At 55.2% G+C, this 25,204-nt stretch overlaps 1 protein-coding gene across 4 annotated transcripts; it reads right to left on the bottom strand.

Annotated features, from left to right (window-relative positions):
- Nucleotides 1-681: 681 nt before the first annotated feature.
- LOC133342526 (aminoacylase-1A-like) lies at nt 682-20,923 on the bottom strand. Of its 4 annotated transcripts, none has more exons than XM_061551682.1 (15): nt 20,856-20,923; nt 13,469-13,665; nt 12,629-12,693; nt 12,038-12,142; nt 11,154-11,248; nt 9,763-9,839; nt 9,507-9,596; nt 8,839-8,895; nt 8,562-8,635; nt 7,880-7,929; nt 6,839-6,983; nt 6,205-6,273; nt 5,757-5,836; nt 3,083-3,143; nt 682-2,501 (listed from the first exon to the last, which is right to left on the bottom strand). In XM_061551682.1, the coding sequence occupies exons 2-15, from the start codon at nt 13,626-13,628 to the stop codon at nt 2,337-2,339; spliced, it is 1,293 nt and encodes a 430-aa protein (XP_061407666.1). In that variant the 5' UTR covers nt 13,629-13,665; nt 20,856-20,923; the 3' UTR covers nt 682-2,336. The 4 variants fall into 4 exon arrangements, with proteins under 4 accessions (XP_061407666.1, XP_061407667.1, XP_061407668.1 ...); XM_061551683.1 differs by lacking the exon at nt 20,856-20,923 and adding an exon at nt 13,796-14,007; XM_061551684.1 differs by lacking the exon at nt 20,856-20,923 and adding an exon at nt 13,807-14,007.
- Between the last annotated feature and the right edge of the window lie 4,281 nt (nt 20,924-25,204).

Here is a 25,204-nt window from a genome sequence, read left to right as displayed (position 1 = left end):
ATGCGCGAGGCCGCACGCGGTCGCTGGTGTCCACGTGCTCGCGCGGGTTCCTCCCCAGAGGTGGTGGTTGATGGTTGTGGTGGTTGATGGTTGTGGTGGTTGATGGTTGTGGTGGTTGATGGTTGTGGTGGTTGATGGTTGTGGCGGTTGATGGTTGTGGCGGTAGTGGGGGGCACAGCTGGTGCGTCTGTCAGTCAACCCATGGCACCTGGGTCTTTCCCGTGACCTGCCAGCCGGCCTTCGACGCTTCACGTGGCCTCAAAGCGCACATAGCCCGATCACATCCGACACCAATTACGATTAATTGAACCGATCCTGGGCATCCCCTAGGTCAACTGGGCCTCAAATGAGTACCTGGTGCGGCCACTCGGGAGACAAAGGCGGCCGGGCGTGGTGGTGACTCTCCATCCCCTCGTTTGCTATTCTGGCCTTCAGCGGTGCTCGCTAATAGCGCTTGCCCCAAAAGTCTGTAAACACGGATGGGGGGGGGTTCTTTGGTGGTGGTGACACTGATATCGCTCATGCGCAGTGCCTTCCACAAAAACACGTCCCTAACCCCAAAGGGCTGTACAAGCTCAAACAACAATTGGTGAAGGTGTTATCCCTCCACCGTCACCAACATCACCTCCACTCCATCCCTTCATCTCGACCGCCATCGTCCACATTCAGAAAAGTGTCAAGTTTGATGATTTCTACGTGGATATTCATTTTTATTGAAGTGCAACACGTTCAAATGTCATTCGTCTCAAACCAATAACTTCATTTAACAGCCATCAGTTTTTGATACTGCACTCACAGTGCCACACAAGAACAAATGATTAAAATTAACAAGTCAACACTGCGGCCTTAAAATGGTTGATATCCGGACGCCGCGTCTGGCCCTTGTGTGCTCTGAAGTAGGGGGTTGACCCAAAACGTTGCCCATTATGCATGCTCTCCGGCTAAGGCCGCAGCGTGACTGGCGGATCTGCTGAGTTGCTATTTCAACAAAGTCTGGCGTGGAGACGCGACCCAGCGTTCGCACTTTTATTGCGTGTTGCAGAGGTTCACGATTCGACACCGGCTGGCCACCCCGGTTAATACCTTAAGTGTATAACACGTGTGCCGTCTGCTTCACAGTAGATGTTAAAAGTCCCGTGCCATCATTCGAAACGATGAGGCTACTGTGTGACCGCTTCACAGTCTAATTTTGCCAAAAAAACTGGCACCGCAAATTACTCAATCGGGATCACATCAAGTTCAAGTTCATTTATTAGGTATAGCCCTATAGCAACAGCATCGCTGCTGCTATATGCAACAAAATGTAAATTGCTTTGAAGTCGCTCATTAATTGATTAATTGATGCCGATTTTGATACATGCGTGCATTGTCATCCGAGTACGTGTGCAAACTTTGGAATTGATTGGACATCAGGAAGTAGACTAAATGTTGATTACAAGATTTGACCACGACAAACAGGAATCAAGTAAAACTGCTGAAAAAAGCGCGCGAGGCGCCATCTTCAGCAGAGTTGGAAGGAGGTCGATCCGAGCTGGGGCGTCTGCTGGGCCCCGAGGAGCCGATCAGTGACGGACGGGAGTGGAGAGATGTTCGTCACACTTCGGGGGAATAATGTTTAGAAATATTTTGGAGACGGAGAGAAAGACGGACCCAGGAGCAGGTTTGCAACGTGTATTGAATGCAGCTGTGCACACACACGCCATGCTTTGGGCCATAGCCATTTAAGTTTGCAAATGTTATCTACGAGGTCAAGGCAGAAAGTAATTTTACATTGTTGACATTTCATGCTTCAAGTAAATTGGTTAACTGGTTATGGTGTTTTCCAAATTTCGAGGATGTACATTACATTTTAAAGGTACATTACTGGCTCGTGTGTGATCATATTTTATATTTAAATTTTCAGGCAGAGAGAGATAGAGTCAAGAAACGTGATTAGCAGGTAGTTTCAGATTCCTTCAGTTAGAGACAATCCTGGACAATCGTGATTAGCAGGTAGTTTCAGATTCCTTTAGTTAGAGACAGTCCTGGACAATCGTGATTAGCAGGTTGTTTCAGATTCCTTCAGTTAGAGACAGTCCTGGACAATCGTGATTAGCAGGTTGTTTCAGATTCCTTCAGTTAGAGACAATCCTAGACAAATGTTTTTTGCAGGTTACAGATTCCTTCAGTTAGAGTCCTGGAACTGAGTTTTCAGGTAGATTGTTTTACACAGGAAGTGTATGAACAGGTTTCAATGTTTCAGGCAGTGTTTGATATAGGAAATGTATCAACGGGTTTCCAGCCTTTCAGGTCGAGGTTTGATCTAGGAAGCGTGGCGTAGAGGAGCCGGCGGGCAATCAGTGCTCGGCGGGGACTGCGGGCACGCTGGCCAGGGCTGGCAGGATGCCCGCGTACACGTCGATGCCACGCAGGAACACGGCTTCGCTCACAAACTCGTTGTGGTCGTGGAGCAGGATGGGTGTGCGGTTCATCGGAGAGAAGCCGATGGCCGGAAGTCCAATCTACGCGCAGACCACACGGCACTGGGTGTCACTCGCGCTTCACAGAGAGAAGTTACTGGATTTGGGAATCTTTCTGTGTGGAGTTTGTGTGTTCTCTTTCCCCCTATTCTGCATGGGTTTCCTCCGGGTTCTCCATTGTTCTCCCATAGGGTAAAAGCCCATACAGTGTAACTGGTATTGGCTAAACAACATCCCAATGCTGAAAAATAACCCACAAATCACTCAATTGTGGGGATTGTGTGAGGAACTCAGAAATCCTTGAAAGATCTGGCCAAAGTCCCATCGGTGGGCTCCTCCGGCAGGTGAGGCTGCGTTGGCTGGATCACGTAACCCGCATGCCCAGCTACCGCATGCCTAAGCAGTTTCTGTTTGGCCACAGAGGTGTCTAAATGGGTACGATATGGCCTACAGAAGAGATGGGGTGTTGGGATGTGTAAAAGACTTTAGTTTTTACGTGGAGGGAGAGTACGTCGGGGAGGTGTGTTGCGTGCGTATTGAAGGTGATTCGGCGTGGGTGAACGCGCTGGAGGAGACCCGGCACGGAGCCTCAGCAGGCTCTGGGGTGTCACGCGTCGTGCTACCTCGCGCAGATAGCGGCTGTCGGTTGCGGCGGGGAAGATTTCTGTCTTCACGTCCAGGTTCCTGTGCAGAGGCAGCACGAGAGGCCCACGTGGCCCACGCAGATTAGAACCATCACCCTCCGCTCGTTGCAGAGGTTCGTGGCTCAAGTCCAGCAGGCCACTCTGGTTACCACTGCAGGGGGATTCGCTGTAAAACCTGCGCTGTCTGCTCTACAGCAGATGTGAAAGATCCCGTCACATTCGAAAAGAGTAGCCATTGTGTGTTGGTGTCACGGTCCACATTTACTCAATTTGAAAAATCACACCGCAAATTACTCTATTTGGATCACACCTGCAGTCGCAGAAACATCGCCCGAGTGTGGGAACTATTGCAGACTGTGAAACAGCGGTGCTTTCCCTCGTGACGATTGCCCTGCGTTGTGAGAATGAAGGCACCAGTACCCAACGTAATCGATTACAAAGGTCTACAATTTTTTAGACGTCTGCTTCAGAGATGCAATGTGATGTTTATTATGCATTTTGATATGCTGAATTCAAATGACAAAACAACTGGTTGGCTACTGTTCTCAAGATATTTAAGTTTTCACATTTTATGTCTATGTATATTGTGTAGATAGAGTTTTACTCATAAGTTGTAAACCTAGGTCTTTTCATGTGTTTATGGTTGCTTTACATGATAACATGTCACCTGTCCTGTTCATGTAACACTTTGAAATTCAGCAAAAAGGTTATATAAATAAAATGTATTATGATTCAAAAAGCAAAAAAGATGATGTATATATAAGTACATAGTTTAGTCCTTATTCAGTGTCTACTCGGCGCTTCTTGGCTTGTCTCTTGTATTGGATCATCTCTTGTCACTGTCCAGCCATAGTCTGCAAGCATTGATGGGCTCCATTTGCCCTGAGAGCGTTTCTCCATCGTCGCAATCTCCTGGTGACATTGCTCGCCGTGCTCGTCGCTCACTGCTCCGCAGTTCGGTGAGAAAAAATCGAGATGAAAGTGCAAACAATGTATCTTTAGTGGCATGTTGCAACCAAGGCTTTTGTATGCCTTGAGATTTCCCACCAACTCCCTGTAGTCGTCTGCCTTGTTGTTTCCGAGAACATGTGTTGCCACTAACTGGAAGGCTTTCCATGCCGTCTTTTCCTTGCCAGGTAGTGCACTGTCAAATGCATCATCTCGAAGAAGTTCACGAATCTGAGGACCCAACAACGACACCTTCCTTTATCTTAGCCTCACTTAACCTTAGAAATGTTCCATGGAGGTACTTGAAAGCTGCTTGTGTTTTGTCCATGGCTTTGACAAATTTCTTCATCAGACCCAGCTTGATGTGTAAATGTGGTAACAAAATCTTCCTTGATTCAACAAGTGGTGGATGCTGAACACTTTTCCTCCCAGGCTCCAATGACTGTCGGAGTGGCCAATCTATCTTGATTTAGTGGGAATCTCTCGCACGACCATCCCATTCGCAGAGAATACAGCAGACCAAGCGAAAGAGCAACAACCTTCAAATCAAACTTGATTTGAAGCTTTCGTGAATGCAGGAATTACTCTGTTTCTTTCGGTAAAGTCACGTAGAAAGAAAATAAATTAAATAACAGAATACGACGTTTCGATTGCAGCACAAGCAGTCCTCATCAGGTAGAACTACATTTGAGAGAAAAAAAAACACAGACACGGAGACACACAGACAGACAAGCAGAGAGAGACAACACAGAGACACAGAGAGAGACACAGAGAGAGACACACAACATAGACACACAGAGACCCAATGTCTCTGTGTCGTGGCCTTAAATAGAGAGAGGTGGGGTGGGGCAGAGAGAGAGGTGGGTCTGCTGGAGCAGAGAAATTAGCATGTCAATGAGAGAGCTGTGAGAAATTGAGATCCCTTCCCTGTATAACTCACTTATTCTCCACCATCCCAAGTCAAGTGTCGTATGTACTCACCCAGTAGCATATCTTTAAAACTAGAGCCAATCAATTTTAAGCAACATTTTCATTCTCAGTGACCCATAAATAGTAACGTTAGACTACATTTATTTCGAAAGCATTTTGGCTGCAGACCAGTATTAATATCGTCATCAAGCACCATAGGCTTTCCCAGCCTTGACTGGAGCACAGATGAAAACCTGTTGTAGTTCTTCTCCACTCAACGTCGAGAAGTACAACTGCTGCTATTGTCACCATTAACAGTAAAGACAAATGTCCCCCCAATAGCCTTAACAGACTCTTTGGGCAAGTGCAGTTAGCGAGTACCTATTAAGGTCAGCACGGCATATAAGGGGATGGGTCGCCAGCGCCACGCCCAGTGGTCTTGTTTACACACCGCACCAGGTACTCATTTGAGGCTGAGGAAATCTACGGAAGGCCCAGGACTGGTTTAGATTATCGTCACTGGTGTTGGCCGTGAACGGGAATCAAACTCGGGTCGCCGGATTCGTAGCACAGCATAGCGTTAACCGCTGCGCCACCACTCCCCACTGTCACCAATCGCAATGGGCGCCGTCACGCAGACAACCGGTGCCCCACCAGAGTGCCGTGTGTCGCAAGCGCCGCCGTGTTGTGAATGCAATGGCGGAGGGGGCACGGTGGCGGAGCGACGATCGCAACAACACGCGTGTCAGTGGCGTGTCAGTGGTGTGTCAGTGGCGCGCATCGGCGCGCGTCTCACATGTCGCGGCAGACAGCAGAGAAGGCGCCCCACCAGGGATCCGACTCGCTCGTAGACGTCACACTCTGGTCCATTCCCTTCTGTGAACAGAGCACCACCACACGGCGTCACGACGCACCACGTGACGCACAGCCGCACCAGCCTGCCCAGCCCAGTTTCACCAATTTCACCAGCACCAGCCAGACAGCCCCACCAGCCCCACCAGCCAGACAGCCCCACCAGCCTACCCAGCCCCACCAGCCTCCCCAGCCCCACCAGCCAGACAGCCCCACCAGCCCCACCAGCCAGACAGCCCCACCAGCCCCACCAGGCAGACAGCCCCACCAGCCCCACCAGCCTACCCAGCCAGACAGCCCCACCAGCCAGACAGCCCCACCAGCCTCCCCAGCCGCACCAGCTGCACCAGCCTCTCCAGCATGAGAGGTCCGAGTGGCAGGGCAGCGCTCACCTGGGCAAACTCGTAGGTGACGCCGTCCCCGGCCTCGCGGCACCAGCTCTCCAGCTGCTGCTCGAACGCCTGCGGGCACCGCGGGCACAGCCATTTGCTCTGGCACCTCTCCACAGCAGCATTATTGCTATTCGTTATTGTTATTGTCTACCCAGGACAGCAGCAGCAGCACTGCCGTCACCGCTCTCTGGCCACCGTTGTCTACTGGGAGACTTTGATTGAGTTGAACTCCGGTGCAGCCACGGAGTCGGACCACAAACGAAGCAAAGACAAAGGTCCCCCGTGTCGCCCACGCCGGCTGCTCAGGCAAGTGCTGTTAGCCATTTACTGCACATGGTATTTATTTAAGGCTGAGTCGCCCTAGGAGAAGACCAGGACCATTTTAGATGTTCACCGATGTTAGCTGCACACACAGACACCGATGCTCGCACAGGCATACACTGACATCCAAACGGGCACACAGACTTCCACACCGGCACATTACTGATGCTCAGCAACATCCAAAGGGACACGCACTCATTTCCACACTGCCACACACGGTGACATACTCTGACACGCACACTGACACACACCGACACTGGCACACGTGCTGCGGTTGAGGAGGCGACGATCTCTGGGTGAGGGCGCGCGTGACCTGCAGGTCGATAGTGGGAGGCACACGGACATCGAAGCTGGCGGCCAGCTCCACGGGCACCACGTTGTACTGCACTCCGCCATGCACCATGGTCAGGTTCACGGTGGTGACATCGCCCAGCGTCATGCACGCACTGCAGTCCAGCCTGCGGCACAAGCAGGACCCAAGGTGTCGACCTGAGAGAGGGCCTCGCCTGCTGCAGGGGGCAGTTCACAAGCAGCGGCTCAAACGAGCCCGACTGCTGAGGAGACACTGAATGTTGAAACTGGTCCAGAGTTTTGCTTGTATTGAACTGATGCTGCTGAAATGTTGGAATGACCAAAGGGCATGTGGCTGATGGAATGGAGGATCATTATTTTGTTTTAATTACGATGATTCCACTCAGGAAAGCCTCACTGAGTCTCAAGGCTATTTCAGGAGTGTCCGGAGGGTCCTGCCAAGTTTGTCGCAGGAGGGGGCGATGCTCGCGTGAATGTGTGTCTCCACTCGAGTGACGTGCAGGGAATATCTATGGGACCCTTTTTGCCGATATCAAATCATGAAAAAAGAATAGGCTTTACTCTCTGGAAATAATGGAGGTGTTAAGATATTCAAACACCAAATGGACACCTATTGCAAGGCATCAAGTTTGCATTAACTACACATGCTTGTGGTAAAACATGCAAACATGATTTGATAAAGTATGCATTGTCTTTGAAACCGATTGGTCTACACCAGAGACAGCCTCCTTTACGGACTTGTCTCACCACCAGTATAAGACCAGAGAACGCACCAACAGGCGAACAGCACAGAGGCAATGCAAACATCAAAGGCATGAACAGCTCGGGTTGAGCAATGACAGCGGTTGCAGAAAATGTTTCCCTAGTGGAGACGTTTGGCTAATAGCGGTCACACTCGGCACGTGCGTGCAGCCTCCCTTCAGACACGCGCAGGAGACCGCTCTAACTTGTTGACGCTCTCGACGATGCCAGCGATCGCGCTGCACGTCGGTGGAGGGCGGTGACGAGTGGGTACCTCGCGCGATCGCGACGCCACAATCACCTTGCCTTCTCCTTTTCTCTGAAGCCCAGGAAGGAGTTTATAATCTTTTGCTGGAACGAAAAACATCGATGCACAGATCACGCACCAAGGCAGGTAGCAGAGGGAACAAATGCCGCTGGGGAACGCTCGCCCCAAAGCTGAGAGGGGACGAGTTGACACCCCCTGTGAACTTTTATGGGAACTCAGACAAGGAAGGTCTGCTCGATTCCCTGAAACCCATAATGCTCTGTAAATATTATTTATACTCGGCTTTTTTTACTCAGGAATGCCTCCTAAAATATTATTTTTCAGGAGGGTCCTGTCAAAGTTTTTTGCAGTGGTGAGCGATGTTGCTGCTGCTGCTGTGTGTGATCATTCCAAAGTAAAATTTTTTGCATTGGGATGTTTTGCCCAGTAATAGTTACACTGTGTGGGTGTTTTTTAGCTATGAGAGGAAACTCACACAGAACAGGGGGAGAGAGAACACACAAACTCCACACAGAGAGGCACCTATGTCAGGAGTCGAACCCAGGTGCTTCTGGCTGTGGTGTTACCACCTTACCCCCAGACTCGGAACATGACGAGTAAAGTAATGGCTTGATGTGCCTCTAGACAGTGACATCGTACCTACACGTGCAGCACACACATAGAAGCCAAGCAGCTGACTCACAAAACCGAGGCAATGGAGAAGAAAATCCGTTACCAGTTTCTCGGCGGCAGTGTTGGTGATGAAGCGTGAGCCATGCCCCGGGTGGCCAGTGCACTTCACGGTGACCCCTGCGCCGCCACACGCACAAGCACACGCGGCGGTCATACACCGCGCACGCACACCGCACGCACACCGCACGCAGCACGCGCACAGTCGGCGGGCGCCGTCACTCTGACGTCATCTCCCCCAGCGCCGCCTCGCCCACTCCGCACGGCGCTCGGCGTGTGCTGGGCGGGGAGTGAGGAGCGTGGAGTGCGGTGACGCTACTCACACCAGCAGCTGCGCTCCCCGTAGAACACGGTGTACGCATCTGTGGGATTGGCTAGGCCTGCGCGCAGCACGACAAATACACGTCCACATGCACGCACGCACGCAGACAGCACAACACATGCACACGAGGAGGGACAGATGTGGAAAGGTGATTTGTGACATCGAAGTTTGTGCAATATGAACTTAAAAATATATGGGATAGGCACGTGGTGTTAAGACTTACTACCCATAAAACCATGTCCTCCCATGGAACTAAGCAGCACATTTGCTCTGAGCGCCATCAATCTGATCGCAGGAAGGCGCCGCTGTAAAGACGCAGTTTGCAGTGGTTCACAGAAGGGGGCGATGTTGCTGCTGTAATACCAAGTGAAAAATTTGCGATGTAGGGTTTCAAATTTGGACCGAGATGCCGGCATGCGATTGGTTCCTCGTTTCGAATGGTGTCACGGGATCTTTAATGTCCACTGCGAAGCAGACAGCGTGGGGTATTTGAAGCTTAATGCACCCGCAGAGTTAATCAGTGGCGTGTCGAATTTGAGCCACAGACCTCTGCAACAAATGGCGAATGCGATTACGTTGAGCTGCATCGCTGCCCCATACAAACTACACCAATTCCTTTTACTAAAGCGGATGAAACATCACAAGTAGCAAAACAGATCTCAACCCTACCTTCGTCCAGAACAAATCCCACGTTCAAGGCTTTGAACTCTGGGCTCTTAACGAAGAGGCTCATCCCACGAAATCCTCCGACCTCCTCATCTGCACACGGCCACAAGGCATACATCAATCACAGCTCCCGTCGACCACGGCTCACCGCGCACGGCGTGCGTTATGAGCCGTGGCCCCAGCGGTTGCCTGAATCTGGTTGCATGCACGGTGAAGCAAGCGCGGGGCGGAGCGGTGACCGTGTGGCGAGGGACTCAACCGGGGACAAACAGCAGGTGCAGCGTGCGTGGGAAGCGCTTCCCCTCGTCGCGCAGTCTCCGGATCGCTTCGACGTATCTGCAGGTAACACGTGAGGCACAGGTCTTGTTCGGTTGTGCGAGTTCCAAGTTGATGTTGAGTAACCCGGTGAGAACTCAAGAGACTAGGATGAATCATTTGCAAGAGTGAGCGGGGTCACCAAAACGACATAAGCATACTAATGCGCAGAGACAAATAGAAATAATGGCAAAACAAGAAAAAAATTCAGCTAAAAAAACAACCGCACGAACATAAATCACACAGGCCTCGGCACAGAGTCGTTGTCCTTCTGTTTGTCTTGCTGTGTGTCTCGCTCGGTGTGTCTTTGTGTGTGTCTCGCTCTGCATGTGTGTCTGCTGTGTTGTTTCCATGTCTGTGTTTATCATTCATTCTTACCTGATGATGGTTGCTTGTGTTGCAATCGAAACGTCGTATTCTATTATTGTTTGATTTTATTTTCTACGTGACTTTACCGAAAGAACCAAAGAGTAATTCCTGCAGTCACGAAAGCTTCGAATCTAGTTTAAACATAAATCAATTTTAATGAAAAATGTATTTCCTGTCACGAAAGTTGCCTTGGACAAATGATGTTTAGAAACCGTTCCCGGTAAAATCAAGTCAGAGAAACACATCAGCGTGGACCGCGGCGATTGCTGCAAGTGTGGGTAACGGACGGGGGATGCACGTCACACACGGCCGCAAGCCAGGTCGTCACTCGGCAGCGCCCACTACGCATCACGTGCAGCGATGTCCTTGCTTGTTAAACGTCCACTCCGACTACAGCGCAAGAATAATGACGAACCTCCCAACACAGCTGGGGGATCTGCTCGCTACGTGCTTATCCGGTGGAGAGAGACACGGAGCCACGGGGCAGGAACCGCGAGCAGTCATACCGAGAGGCTCCTTCACCGAGCCAGGCTGTGAGGTCAAGGGGAGGCGCACACGTCCAACTGCGATCATGGGTAGATAGGTGGAATAGTGGGTGGGTGGGTAGGATAGTGAGTATGTGGAATATTGGGTGGGTGGGATAGTGGGTGGAATAGGTGGGTGAGTGGAATCGTGGCTGGGTCGGCAATTCAACTCTCAGACAAAGCAACCAAATAGATTAGCTTAGGATCGCTCTTCATAGGCCATGCTGCACAAGAGGCCATGGGCTATGGAAGCTCCTCAACCTCACCAGCCCAGCTGATAGCCAAGCCTCGGAACAAAACCACTAAGCAGGAAATTTACCTCCGTCACATATCGACACATGGGTCACGCAGCCTCCTGGGAGTGCATCATTTCAGCAGCGGTGATTCAACGCGAGCGCACGTCATGTATTAGCGCGTGGCGGCTTGGGCAGTGGGAACTCACTGGATGCCCACGCTCTTCATGTCCTGCGCTCCACGGCCATAGATGTTCCCCTCGGCGTCCTTCACCGCCTCGAACGGGTCGTACTGCCAATGCTCCTGGAGACGGGAACGAGAATCTCATCATGGCAGTGCAGCTTGTTGTGGAGGTTCGCTGTTTGAATCCGGCAGGCTGCCCTGGTTAATGCTGCAGTAGTATTCACCGAAAAATTCCGCGCACGCCCTCTGCTTTAAGACGTTAAAGATCCCGTGAAGGCCTCGTGTCCGCTTGCTTACTTTGATGTAGCAACGAGGAAGGAGTGACCTGCATCTTGGAATGCTTTACATAAAGCCGAGGGTGAGAGGGCAGTGCCAACTTCAGTGCCTCTGGCTGGAGTTTGAATGTTCTCCCTTTGTTTTGCATGGGATTCCTATGGGTTCTCCGGTTTCATCCCAGATCTAAAAAACTCATACAATGTAACTGGTGTTGGCCAAACAACTTCCCATTGCTCGAAAATGTACCTGGAAACTACTGAATTAGGATCAACAACAGTAGCGATTTACCGCCAAGTGGCGGTGACGTCACCATGGCGCCTGTGTCAGGCCAGGTGCACTTTGAGGTCACGTGAAGTGTCGAAGGCTCGCTGAGAGGTCACGGGACAGACCGAGGTGCCGCACCTCCGATTAGCACTGTTGGCTACGTACGGTGCGAAAGAAGTTCAACACACGCACATGGGTTTACTGAGATGACTGGCAGATGCACCACCTGTGCCCCCTACTGTTGGGATCACACACAGCAGCAGCAACATTGCCCCCAACGGCGACGATTCGGCAAGACCCTCCTGCAACAGGGACTCGGTGAGGCTTCCCAGGTGATCTGCGCCGAGCACCACAAAGTGGCCGCGCGACCTGGAAGGCAGGGACCACGTCCGTGTGGGAGTTCAGCAGCACGGAGCGCAGAGCGGGGTTACTGCCCTCCCACGTGATCACCACGGCAACGAGAGAGGGCTCCAGCTGAGAGCAGAGACAGAGACGACACGCAGGCCTGCGTCACCCCGGCCACCACCCAAAGACAAAAATCCCCCAAGTAGCCTTAACAGACTGTCAGGGAAGGTGCTCTGTGAGCACCTATGAAGCCCGGCACGGCGGACAAGGGGGTGAGTGACCGGCACCACACTCGGCCGCCTTTGTCTCCCTAGTAACGATGTTTACACACTGCACTGGGTACTTATTTGAGGCAGAGTCAAACTAGGGGAGGCCCAGGACCGATTTCGTCAATTGTCACTGCTCTTGGCCGTGACCGGGAATCGAACTCGGGCCACCGAGTTCGTAGCGCAGCGCGCTACCCGCTACACTACCGCTCCCCACCACCACGACCCACGCTCATCAGCAGTATCAGTCTCTACATCGCTCCATCACCCATGCATATTACTCAATTGGGATTACAGAGCAGTAACGGAAGCTCGCACACCCATTCACTAAGCAACGTTTGGTACCAACCTCATACTTCTTCAATGGAAGGTCAAGATCGATGGCCACGCGCTCCAAAAATGCAACAGCAGAGTCTGGGAATGGGCAGGATCACAGGATCACAGGAGCACGGGTCAGCACGGGTCAGCACGGGTCAGCATGGGCAGCAGCAGCTGCACCAGGGAGCAGCACCGTGTCTGACTGCACCTCTGTGTACACACGGGTGCAGCAATCACCTCAACCCACGCTGATGTTTCTGTAACTTCATTTTACTGTGAACGGTTTTTAAACCTGATTTGTCCAGGCCAACTTTCTTTCCAGCACATGCATTTGATTTCGTATTGATGTGTGGTTGTGCACTGTGTAGATTTATTCTGTAATGCGGTCATCTTTTTACTCCCATTTCTATTTGGCTTTATTGCTGTGACTTCATTTTATTTGTTTTGCTTTTTTATAAATATTCTGATAAAAACATTCTGAAATGAGACTCATCCAGGCTCTTGAGTTCTCACCTAGTTCAACAACATCAACTAAAGTGATCTACCTTCAGTACCGCTTTGTTGCGAAGTCAACACTCGTTATCCTACACAGAGACTTGGCTCCGCCATGGGAATGTGTAATTTCCACCACTGACTTGGGGCTGAAAACACGAGATGAGCACCAATTCCTCAACGCTCATTTGAGCCAGAAATCACTTTGGCTTTTCTTTTTGACCACGTTCAAAACGGAACTTTGTGAGTCACCCAGCCCCCCGAGCCGAGCTACACGCGACGCATTCACGCAGCACGAGGGAGAGACGACGGGACGGACGAGGAGTCGGGGGAGGTGTGGGAACGGGACGTGCACACTGCCGGATCGCCGCAAAATCACCGTAGTCGGGTTCGGGGTGCACGGTGCGGATGCGCAGGTACTCGCGGAAGAGGGTCACCTCCCGGCGTTCCTCCTCCTCCTCCTGCTGCCGCTGCCCCTCCGCCCTTGCGCTGGCGCCGTGTGCTTCTCTCTGCTGCCGCCCGCTGCTCTGGAGCGACATGGCGCCGGGTGTGGGGTCCCGCGCCGGAGGGGCGGACCTGGCTCGCGCAAACCGCAGAAGAGGAACGCGAACAGGAGTACGGCGGTGAGGCGAAGGGAAACCCGACGCTTATCCTGGTCTCAGACTCCAGATCGCCTTTCTTACTTCCTCAACAGATGGAAACTCACCAGCCACTCACAGGGGGTGGCTACTTTCAATATTTCAGGCACGGCAGCCCCAGCAGGGTCATCCCCACATCGCCTCGTGATGTTATCTGGGCTGAGGGAGTGTGTGTGTCGTTAGTTAGTGATTAACACAAGTCACTAAATGAGATGGCAGTCTCCTCTGTGCAGTCAGCAGTGCGTACCGCGAAGGACAAAGTCACCTTCACGGCTCACTACCCCGTCCAGCACACGACTCGTGCTGGACGGGGTAGTGAGCCGTGAACGTCGCTCGTGGCCGCACAGCGGCGCTCACCGGGCCCGCTGGAGGCCTGCACAGGGGGTGAGGCAGCAGCAGTGGAGGCCCTCGTGTGCGTGCTCATGGGTGGGTGCGTGTTCACGGGTGGGTGCGTGTTCAGGGGTGTGTGCGTGTTCATGGGTGTGTGCGTGTTCATGGGTGTGTGCGTGTTCATGGGTGTGTGCATGTTCATGGGTGTGTGCGTGTTCACGGGTGGGTGCGTGTTCACGGGTGTGTGCGTGTTCACGGGTGTGTGCGTGTTCATGGGTGTGTGCGTGTTCATGGGTGTGTGCATGTTCATGGGTGGGTGCGTGTTCACGGGTGGGTGCGTGTTCACGGGTGTGTGCGTGTTCACGGGTGTGTGCGTGTTCATGGGTGTGTGCGTGTTCAGGGGTGGGTGGGTGTTCATGGGTGGGTGCGTGTTCACGGGTGTGTGCGTGTTCACGGGTGTGTGCGTGTTCATGGGTGTGTGCGTGTTCAGGGGTGGGTGGGTGTTCATGGGTGTGTGCGTGTTCATGGGTGTGTGCGTGTTCATGGGTGGGTGGGTGTTCATGGGTGGGTGCGTGTTCATGGGTGGGTGCGTGTTCATGGGTGGGTGCGTGTTCATGGGTGTGTGCGTGTTCATGGGTGTGTGCGTGTTCATGGGTGGGTGGGTGTTCATGGGTGGGTGCGTGTTCACGGGTGGGTGCGTGTTCATGGGTGGGTGCGTGTTCATGGGTGGGTGCGTGTTCAGGGGTGGGTGCGTGTTCACGGGTGGGTGCGTGTTCACGGGTGGGTGCGTGTTCACGGGTGTGTGCGTGTTCATGGGTGGGTGCGTGTTCAGGGGTGGGTGGGTGTTCACGGGTGTGTGCGTGTTCATGGGTGGGTGCGTGTTCAGGGGTGGGTGGGGGTTCAGGGGTGGGTGCGTGTTCACGGGTGTGTGCGTGTTCACGGGTGTGTGCGTGTTCATGGGTGTGTGCGTGTTCACGGGTGGGTGCGTGTTCATGGGTGGGTGCGTGTTCAGGGGTGGGTGGGTGTTCAGGGGTTGGTGCGTGTTCACGGGTGTGTGCGTGTTCACGGGTGTGTGCGTGTTCACGGGTGGGTGCGTGTTCATGGGTGGGTGCGTGTTCATGGGTGGGTGCGTGTTCATGGGTGGGTGGGTGTTCAGGGGTTGGTGCGTGTTCACGGGTGTGTGCGTGTTCACGGGTGTGTGCGTGTTCACGGGTGTGTGCGTGTTCACGGGGTGGGTGCGTGTTCACGGGTGGGTGCGTGTTCATGGGTGGGTGGGTGTTTCAGGGGTTGGTGCGTGTTCACGGGTGTGTGCGTGTTCACGGGTGTGTGCGTGTTCACGGGTGGGTGCGTGTTCATGGGTGGGTGCGTGTTTATGGTGTGTGCGTGTTCACGGGTGTGTGCGTGTTCACGGGTGGGTGCGTGTTCATGGGTGGGTGCGTGTTCATGGGTGGGTGGGTGTTCAGGGGTTGGTGCGTGTTCACGGGTGTGTGCGTGTTCAGGGTGTGTGCGTGTTCACGGGTGGGGTGCGTGTTCATGGGTGGGTGCGTGTTCACGGGTGGGTGGGTGTTCAGGGGTTGGTGCGTGTTCACGGGTGTGTGCGTGTTCACGGGTGTGTGCGTGCGTGTTCACGGGTGTGTGCGTGTTCACGGGTGTGTGCGTGTTCACGGGTGTGTGCGTGTTCACGGGTGTGTGCGTGTTCACGGGTGTGTGCGTGTTCACGGGTGTGTGCGTGTTCACGGGTGGGTGCGTGTTCACGGGTGGGTGCGTGTTCACGGGTGGGTGCGTGTTCACGGGTGGGTGCGTGTTCACGGGTGGGTGCGTGTTCACGGGTGGGTGCGTGTTCACGGGTGGGTGCGTGTTCACGGGTGGGTGCGTGTTCACGGGTGGGTGCGTGTTCACGGGTGGGTGCGTGTTCACGGGTGGGTGCGTGTTCACGGGTGGGTGCGTGTTCACGGGTGGGTGCGTGTTCACGGGTGGGTGCGTGTTCATGGGTGGGTGCGTGTTCATGGGTAGGTGCGTGTTCATGGGTGGGTGGGTGTTCATACGAATCACAGTTGCCACTGAGCACAGAACGTCAAGCGGCCAGCAACAAACAGCACCACGTGGTTGCAGTCAAATACATTCAGCAGGGGGCACGTGTAAGGACTAGAGGTGAATGCTCGGAGTGATCTGGTTTTTGGGTGAGTGTTGGGGGTGAGTGATCTGGTTTGTGGGTGAGTGTTGGGGGTGAGTGATCTGGTTTGTGGGTGAGTGTTGTGGGTGAGTGTTGGGGTGAGTGATCTGGTTTGTGGGTGAGTGCTAGGGGTGAGTGATCTAGTTTGTGGGTGAGTGTTGGGGTGAGTGCTAGGGGTGAGTGATCTGGTTTTTGGGTGAGTGTTGGGGGTGAGTGATCTGGTTTGTGGGTGAGTGTTGGGGGTGAGTGATCTGGTTTGTGGGTGAGTGTTGTGGGTGAGTGTTGGGGGTGAGTGATCTGGTTTGTGGGTGAGTGCTAGGGGTGAGTGATCTAGTTTGTGGGTGAGTGTTGGGGGTGAGTGTTGGGGGTGAGTGCTAGGGGTGAGTGATCTGGTTTGTGGATGAGTGTTGGGGGTCAGTATTGGGGGTGAGTGTTGGGGGTGAGTGTTGGGGGTGAGTATTGGGGGTGTTGGGGGTGAGTGATCTGGGCTCTAGGCCTCGGCAAGGCAAGGTAATTTACCCTTTGTACCGGGTAAACGGGTAAAGGTGTCTACATGGCAAGGGGTAAGGTAAAGGGTAGGGTAAAGGTAGCTCAGAATTACCCGGTAGGGTAAAGGTAGCGGCGAAGTATTACCCGGTAAATACAGTACCTTGTTTACCGCTAGAAGCTCCGTGGCGCAGTCCGTGGCCTCCATTTAATAAGTAATATAAACAAAAACTTTTTTTAAACACGCTTTTATTAAATGTACTAGTACTGGCAGAACTCCACGACTCCAGGAAGTGGCCCCGAAGCTTGCCATAACGTAAGGGACCGTGGCCAATTACAGCCAACGTCAGTTGAGCGTGGACAATTAGACCCAAGCCAAAACATAACGTATAAAAAATGTTTAGAAATATTTTTTTTTAATGATATAATATAGTTTTGTCATCAGTAAGACATAAGTATACCAAGTTTGCAGTCGATACCACATTAGGAAGTGGGTAAAAATTGAGTTGCAAGATTTGAGGATACAACAATGACGACAAGCATGACGACAACAACAGACAGTGAGTTAATAGAAAGCGTGTAAAATTGGAATCATCGAGAGTATTCTATATGAATAAAGCGCTCTACCCAGCATTTACCGTTATAAACCTTGTTCATGTGTAGTAGTTCCCTAGTAATGACCCTGTAATCGGGTAATGTGTATGGGGTGAGGGTAAAAGGTAGGGTAGAGTGATTGTATGGGGTGAGGATAAAGGTAGGGTAAAGGTAGGCTCGTTGCTTTTACCTTTTAACTTTTACCTTACCTTGCCGAGGCCTACTGGGCTCCTACCTGAGTGTTGGGGGTGAGTGCTGGGGGTGAGTGCTGGGGGTGAGTGCTGGGTGGTGCTGGGGTGTGTTGGGGGTGAGTGCTAGGGGTGTGTGTTGGGGGTGAGTGCTGGGGGTGAGTGCTGGGGGTGTGTGTTGGGGGTGAGTGCTGGGGGTGTGTGTTGGGGGTGAGTGCTAGGGGTGTGTGTTGGGGGTGAGTGCTGGGGGTGAGTGCTGGGGGTGAGTGCTGGGGGTGTGTGTTGGGGGTGAGTGCTGGGGGTGTGTGTTGGGGGTGAGTGCTGGGGGTGTGTGTTGGGGGTGAGTGCTAGGGGTGTGTGTTGGGGGTGAGTGCTGGGGGTGAGTGCTGGGGGTGAGTGCTGGGGGTGAGTGCTGGGGGTGTGTGTTGGGGGTGAGTGCTAGGGGTGTGTGTTGGGGGTGAGTGCTAGGGGTGTGTGTTGGGGGTGAGTGCTGGGGGTGAGTGCTGGGGGTGTGTGTTGGGGGTGAGTGCTGGGGGTGTGTGTTGGGGGTGAGTGCTAGGGGTGTGTGTTGGGGGTGAGTGCTGGGGGTGAGTGCTGGGGGTGAGTGCTGGGGGTGTGTGTTGGGGGTGAGTGCTGGGGGTGTGTGTTGGGGGCGAGTGCTGGGGGTGTGTGTTGGGGGTGAGTGCTAGGGGTGTGTGTTGGGGGTGAGTGCTGGGGGTGAGTGCTGGGGGTGAGTGCTGGGGGTGTGTGTTGGGGGTGAGTGCTGGGGGTGTGTGTTGGGGGTGAGTGCTAGGGGTGTGTGTTGGGGGTGAGTGCTGGGGGTGAGTGCTGGGGGTGAGTGCTGGGGGTGTGTGTTGGGGGTGAGTGCTGGGGGTGTGGTGTTGGGGGTGAGTGCTAGGGGTGTGTGTTGGGGGTGAGTGCTGGGGGTGAGTGCTGGGGGTGAGTGCTGGGGGTGAGTGCTGGGGGTGTGTGTTGGGGGTGAGTGCTGGGGGTGTGTGTTGGGGTGAGTGCTAGGGGTGTGTGTTGGGGGTGAGTGCTGGGGGTGAGTGCTGGGGGTGAGTGCTGGGGGTGAGTGCTGGGGGTGAGTGCTGGGGGTGAATGTTGGGGGTGAGTGCTGGGGGTGTGTGTTGGGGGTGAGTGCTGGGGGTGTGTGTTGGGGGTGAGTGCTAGGGGTGTGTGTTGGGGGTGAGTGCTGGGGGTGAGTGCTGGGGGTGAGTGCTGGGGGTGAGTGCTGGGGGTGAGTGCTGGGGGTGAGTGCTGGGGGTGAGTGCTGGGGGTGAATGTTGGGGGTGAGTGCTGGGGTGTGTGTTGGGGGTGAGTGCTAGGGGTGTGTGTTGGGGGTGAGTGTTGGGGGTGAGTGCTAGGGGTGAGTGCTGGGGGTGAGTGCTGGGGGTGTGTGTTGGGGGTGAGTGCTAGGGGTGTGTGTTGGGGGTGAGTGTTGGGGGTGAGTGCTGGGGGTGAGTGCTGGGGGTGAGTGCTGGGGGTGAGTGCTGGGGGTGAGTGCTGGGGGTGAGTGCTGGGGGTGAGTGCTGGGGGTGAATGTTGGGGGTGAGTGCTGGGGGTGAGTGCTGGGGGTGAGTGCTGGGGGTGAATGTTGGGGGTGAGTGCTGGGGGTGTGTGTTGGGGGTGAGTGCTGGGGGTGTGTGTTGGGGGTGAGTGTTGGGGGTGAGTGCTAGGGGTGAGTGCTGGGGTGAGTGCTGGGGGTGTGTGTTGGGGGTGAGTGCTAGGGGTGTGTGTTGGGGGTGAGTGTTGGGGGTGAGTGTTGGGGGTGAGTGTTGGGGGTGAGTGCTGGGGGTGAGTGCTGGGGGTGAGTGCTGGGGGTGAGTGCTGGGGGTGAGTGCTGGGGGTGAGTGCTGGGGGTGAGTGTTGGGGGTGAGTGCTGGGGGTGAGTGTTGGGGGTGAGTGTTGGGGGTGAGTGTTGGGGGTGAGTGTTGGGGGTGAGTGCTGGGGGTGTGTGTTGGGGGTGAGTGTTGGGGGTGAGTGTTGGGGGTGAGTGCTGGGGGTGAGTGCTAGGGGTGTGTGTTGGGAGTGAGTGTTGGGGGTGAGTGCTAGGGGTGAGTGCTGGGGGTGAGTGCTGGGGGTGTGTGTTGGGGGTGAGTGCTAGGGGTGTGTGTTGGGGGTGAGTGTTGGGGGTGAGTGCTAGGGGTGAGTGCTGGGGGTGAGTGCTGGGGTGTGTGTTGGGGGTGAGTGCTGGGGGTGTGTGTTGGGGGTGAGTGCTAGGGTGTGTGTTGGGGGTGAGTGTTGGGGGTGAGTGTTGGGGGTGAGTGTTGGGGGTGAGTGTTGGGGGTGAGTGCTGGGGGTGAGTGCTGGGGGTGAGTGCTGGGGGTCTCGCTCGCTTCGTGTCTGGCAGGACGTGAACTCTGAGCTCGGCACCTCGACTCGGCGGGCGGGGGGGATGTGGGGCGGGGGGGATGTGGGCGGGGGGGATGTGGGGCGGGGGGGATGTGGGGCGGGGGGGATGTGGGGCGGGGGGGTCAATACGGGGGGGGTCAACACGGGGGGGGGTCAACACGGGGGGGGGGGTCAACACGGGGGGGGGGGTCAACACGGGGGGGGGGGGGGGTCAACACGGGGGGGGGGAGGTCAACACGGGGGGGGGGTCAACACGGGGGGGGTCAACACGGGGGGGGGTCAACACGGGGGGGGGTCAACACGGGGGGGAGGTCAACACGGGGGGGGGGGTCAACACGGGGGGGGGGTCAACACGGGGGGGGAGGTCAACACGGGGGGGGGTCAACACGGGGGGGGGGTCAACACGGGGGGGGGGGGTCAACACGGGGGGGGGTCAACACGGGGGGGGCATCGTCCTCGTCGGCATTTCTCATTCCACGGCGGGGCTGCGCCAGACACCCGCTGTGGACCTCCCGTGCCGATGCCGTCCAGGGCCATCATCATCAGCCATCATCATCAGCCATCATGCAAACTCCGCGGCCATCCTCGCAACTGCTGCAGCAGCTGCTGCGGCTGCTGCAGCTGCTTGTGGCAGCGGCGGCTTGTGGCTGCCGCCCTCGACGGCGGTCACCGCAGCGCTCGCGCTTCCAGACGCGGTCCTGCGGCCGTCTGGACCGCGCTGCTGCCTTCCGGTATTCTGAAGCAACTGGATATAAGCACTTCTAAATCATCATCTCGATTGACAACTAATTTCTCCTCGTGGAGTTTGTTGTGTTTCTCCCGCACGGCTGCTCCGCACGGCGCCACGCAAGTTCCACTTGCGCGCATTGACGCAGACAACAGGCAGCCTGGGGCAGAGTCAGTTCGCCGCGGACCCTTTCTGCCGACCACGAATGTATGTTTCGTACCGTACGTAGCCAGCCGTGCTTACCGGAGGCGCACGTCTGTGTGTGGCTGCGATCTTACCAGATGATCTCTCTGGGAAGCGCCGCCAACTGGAGGCGCTGTCACTTGGGTCGCCGAAGCAGCGAGAGGACGGAGACGAGAGACGGCCCAGCGACGTCCCACAAGGTTAAGTTCGACGCGGTCTCTTACTTCTCAAGGCCGAATCGATTTTCTGCCACGATTCTCCGGCACGCAGATTCCCGGGCTCACGATTCCTGCCTCTACCGCGTTCCGCGCTCGTTCCGCGCTCGTTCCGCCTTCCCTGGGGAGGCCACGGGGCCGGGAGACGCGGGCCGGGCCGGGAGACGCGGGGGCAGCGGCGACGCCTTCCACGCGAGGCTCGGAGGGGAGGGAAAGGGGCGGACGGCGGAGGGGCGGCGGTGGAATCGCGAGAATCGATTCTCGCGCCCGCCTCGTGACGCTGCCGCACCGTGCGGCAGTCGCCGCTTCCACCCGCCCGGTAGCGACTACGTCACACAGCGGAGTAGGTACTCACACACACACAGTGTTAGTACCACACACAGCGGAGTAGGTACTCACACACGCAGCGGAGTAGGTACTCACACACACACAGTGTGTGAGAGTACCACACACAGCGTGTGAGTACCACACACACACAGCGTGAGTATCACACACACAGCGTGTGAGTACCACACACACAGCGTGTGAGTACCACACACACAGCGTGTGAGTACCACACACACAGCGTGTGAGTACCACACACACACAGCGTGTGAGTACCACACACACAGCGTGTGAGTACCACACACACAGCGTGTGAGTACCACACACACACAGCGTGTGAGTACCACACACAGCGTGTGAGTACCACACACACACAGCGTGTGAGTACCACACACACAGCGTGTGAGTACCACACACACAGCGTGTGAGTACCACACACACACAGCGTGTGAGTACCACACACACAGCGCGTGAGTACCACACACACACAGCGTGTGAGTACCACACACAGCGTGTGAGTATCACACACACAGCGTGTGAGTACCACACACACAGCGTGTGAGTACCACACACAGCGTGTGAGTACCACACACAGCGTGTGAGTACCACACACACACAGCGTGTGAGTACCACACACAGCGTGTGAGTACCACACACACAGCGTGTGAGTACCACACACACAGCGTGTGAGTACCACACACACAGCGTGTGAGTACCACACACACAGCGTGTGAGTACCACACACACACAGCGTGTGAGTACCACACACACAGCGCGTGAGTACCACACACACACAGCGTGTGAGTACCACACACAGCGTGTGAGTATCACACACACAGCGTGTGAGTACCACACACACAGCGTGTGAGTACCACACACAGCGTGTGAGTACCACACACAGCGTGTGAGTACCACACACACACAGCGTGTGAGTACCACACACAGCGTGTGAGTACCACACACACAGCGTGTGAGTACCACACACAGCGTGTGAGTACCACACACAGCGTGTGAGTACCACACACAGCGTGTGAGTACCACACACACACAGCGTGTGAGTACCACACACACAGCGTGTGAGTACCACACACAGCGTGTGAGTACCACACACAGCGTGTGGTGGTACTCACGCTGTGTGTGTGAGTACCACACAGCGTGAGTACCACACACACACAGCGTGAGTACCACACACACACAGCGTGAGTACCACACACACACAGCGTGAGTACCACCACGGCGGCTACTGCCGTGGGTACCGCGGTGAGGGCAAGTGGCTGTGATGATGACTTTGTCGTTGTGCAGCTTCGCGCGGGCACCGCCGCGCAGAGGGCGCACGGAGCCGGCGCCATGCAGCCGGGCGGCATCGCCTCGCCGGCCCTCGTCAGCTTCTGCGTCTACAACCCCGACTTCGGGCCGCGTGAGGGCGAGGTACGGGCCTCCCTCCTGCACGGCCACACGACGCCTGCTGGCAGTCGACGCTTTCAGCAGCGAGCGAGTGGGCAGCAGGTTTCCAGGGCAGCAGGTTGCCAGGGCAGCAGGTTGCCAGGGCAGCAGGTTGCCAGGGCAGCAGGTTGCCAGGGCAGCAGACCGCAGGACGAGTGTCGCCTGCTGCCTTCTGCTGCCAGGCCGGGGGCCACGGTGTCTGCCGCGTCTGTAACCTCGCAAATGTCGACAATGACGCCGGCACACGGTGGCCGAGTCGTACGACCGCGGAGGGGCTCTTTGGCATCCACTGCGACACCCGCAGTGATTCTCATCAGGGCAGCCGCTGGATTTTGAACCGCGGATCTCTGCAACAACAACAAGCGGCTTACGCGCGATGATACCTCACCGCCCAGTATAGTAATTGTTTAGTGAGTGGGTGGGTGCATGAGTGGGTTGGTGGGTGAGTAGGTGAGTGAATAAACAGGTGGTGGGTGAGTAGGTGAGTGAATAAACAGGTGGGTAGGTGAGTGAATAAACAGGTGGGTGGGTGGGTGAGTAGGTCCCGGCGTGGTGCTGGCCACTCACCTCTTCGTGTGCCGTTGCCGACCTTTATCGGTGCTCGCGAACTTGCCCCAACAGTCTGTTAAGGCTCCACGCGTGGTCTGTGAGGAGGTAGGCGGGTGAGTGCGTGGGTGGGTAGGTGAGTGGGTGAGTGCGTGAATGGGTAGGTGAGTGGGTGAGTGCGTGAATGGGTAGGTGAGTGGGTGAGTAATCCAGTGAGGCAGGACCTTCATGGGTCTTGAGACTCGCTGAGAATACTCCCGGTTAAATTATCTAAGTAATGTCTTGTAGTTTAACACGTCGGCTTTGTAGTTCACTTCCATCGGTTGTGATCATAATTGTCATCAGCAAATGTGAAACTGTACTTTCTCAGTTCATGTTTACACTTGAATTTCTCCCAATTAAATTTTGTAAACAAAGTCTGACATTGCCATCTGTTGGATAGATGTTCTGGTGGACAGCAGTGGGCAGTTCCGCCTGATCCATTGATTCGCCATGCTTCTAGGTTACCGTGTCCACGCCGCTCCCCGCCTTCACCAACACGCACTTCCCAGTGCGGCGAAGTTCGCGTGGGCAGCCCCTTATCCAGCAGTAGATGAATGACAAGAGCGCCGGACTTGTATCAACTATGTTGGGTGTTTAAGTGATGCTTGGTTGAGGCTGCTTGACTCATCACTGATTTTTATTCTGACTCTATGTTCACCAGGAACACAAGAAGATTCTGTACTATTACCCTTCCGAAGTCAACATTGACGATAAAATCCGAAGTGTGGGACTGTGTGAAGCCATCGTCCAGTTCACAAGGTTCGTGCTCTTCTCGTTACACGTTGACGCTTGCCGAGTCTCAGGATTCTGTTTCAGGATGGTCCTGACAATTTTCACAGTAAGTGGCGATTTTGCTGTTTGTCATCCCAAATGAGTGATCTGCAGTGTGATTTTTGAGCATTGAGATCATTTGAGCGATACCATTTACATTGGGGATTTGTTTTAGCTAATGGAGGAAATTGGAGAACGTGGAGGAAATCCATTCAGAACATGGCAAGAAGATACACACAGTAATGCACATTAGTTGGGAATACAACCCAGGAGGAAAAGGTGTGACCACTGTGTTGTGGCTGTGTTGTGGCTGTGTTTGTTCTGTGACTGTCAGTGTGTTGTAACTGTGTGAGGTGTGACTGGAGAGACAAAGGTGTTGGGGCGTGGTGCTGGCCACCCACCCCCTCATGTGCCGTGCCGGCATTCATAGGTGCTACCCGTGAACTGCACTTGTCCCAGCAGTCTGTTCAGACAATACGGGGAACTTTGTGTTGTTGCAGGACGTTCTGCACGGAGGAACCGGCGCAGGCACTGCACACGCAGACGAACCGACAGCTCTTCCTCGAGGCCGAGGAGAACTTCTGGATGGTGATGGTGAGGGGGGCACCGCACAGCGCGCTGGCCCCGAGGCCTCGGTCCCCTCCATCCCCGCCGCGGCTCTGTGCCGGGCACGGCGCGATGGCGCTCCTCGCCGTCTCCGCGTTGACGTCGCGGGCGGCGGGAACGCCGTGGCTTCAGCAGCGTACCCGGGTTGGGGCTGGCCACTTGTTCCCGCAGACCGAGCTGAGCAGACGCGCTTCTCAACAAACTTGAGATTTGAACTTTGTTCTTGGTTCCAGCCGCGTGGCGCGGCCTTCGGCTGCTCGGGGCCCTCCCCCACTGCTGGTGCCGCCCAATTGCCGAGGGCACCGTCGTAGCGGTCCCCACGAGTTCGGTGACCGATGGCAAGAGAAAACCTCACAGCAGATGGTGGGAGACTGTTAGAGCAGATCTATGGGTCTCTGTGTGAGTCTATGGGTCTCTGTGCAGCAGCAGCTGCAGGGTCTGCAGGAGGGTGCAGAGCATCGCTCGCGAGGAAGTGCAGTGGGGACATCAACGGCTAT

Source organism: Lethenteron reissneri, chromosome 15 (assembly GCF_015708825.2).
Source record: "Lethenteron reissneri isolate LAM-NWPU_2019-01 chromosome 15, ASM1570882v1, whole genome shotgun sequence".
NCBI classification, from domain to species: domain Eukaryota; kingdom Metazoa; phylum Chordata; class Hyperoartia; order Petromyzontiformes; family Petromyzontidae; genus Lethenteron; species Lethenteron reissneri.
Note: the sequence above shows the minus strand (reverse complement) of the source record. Positions and strands in the feature narration are given on the sequence as shown.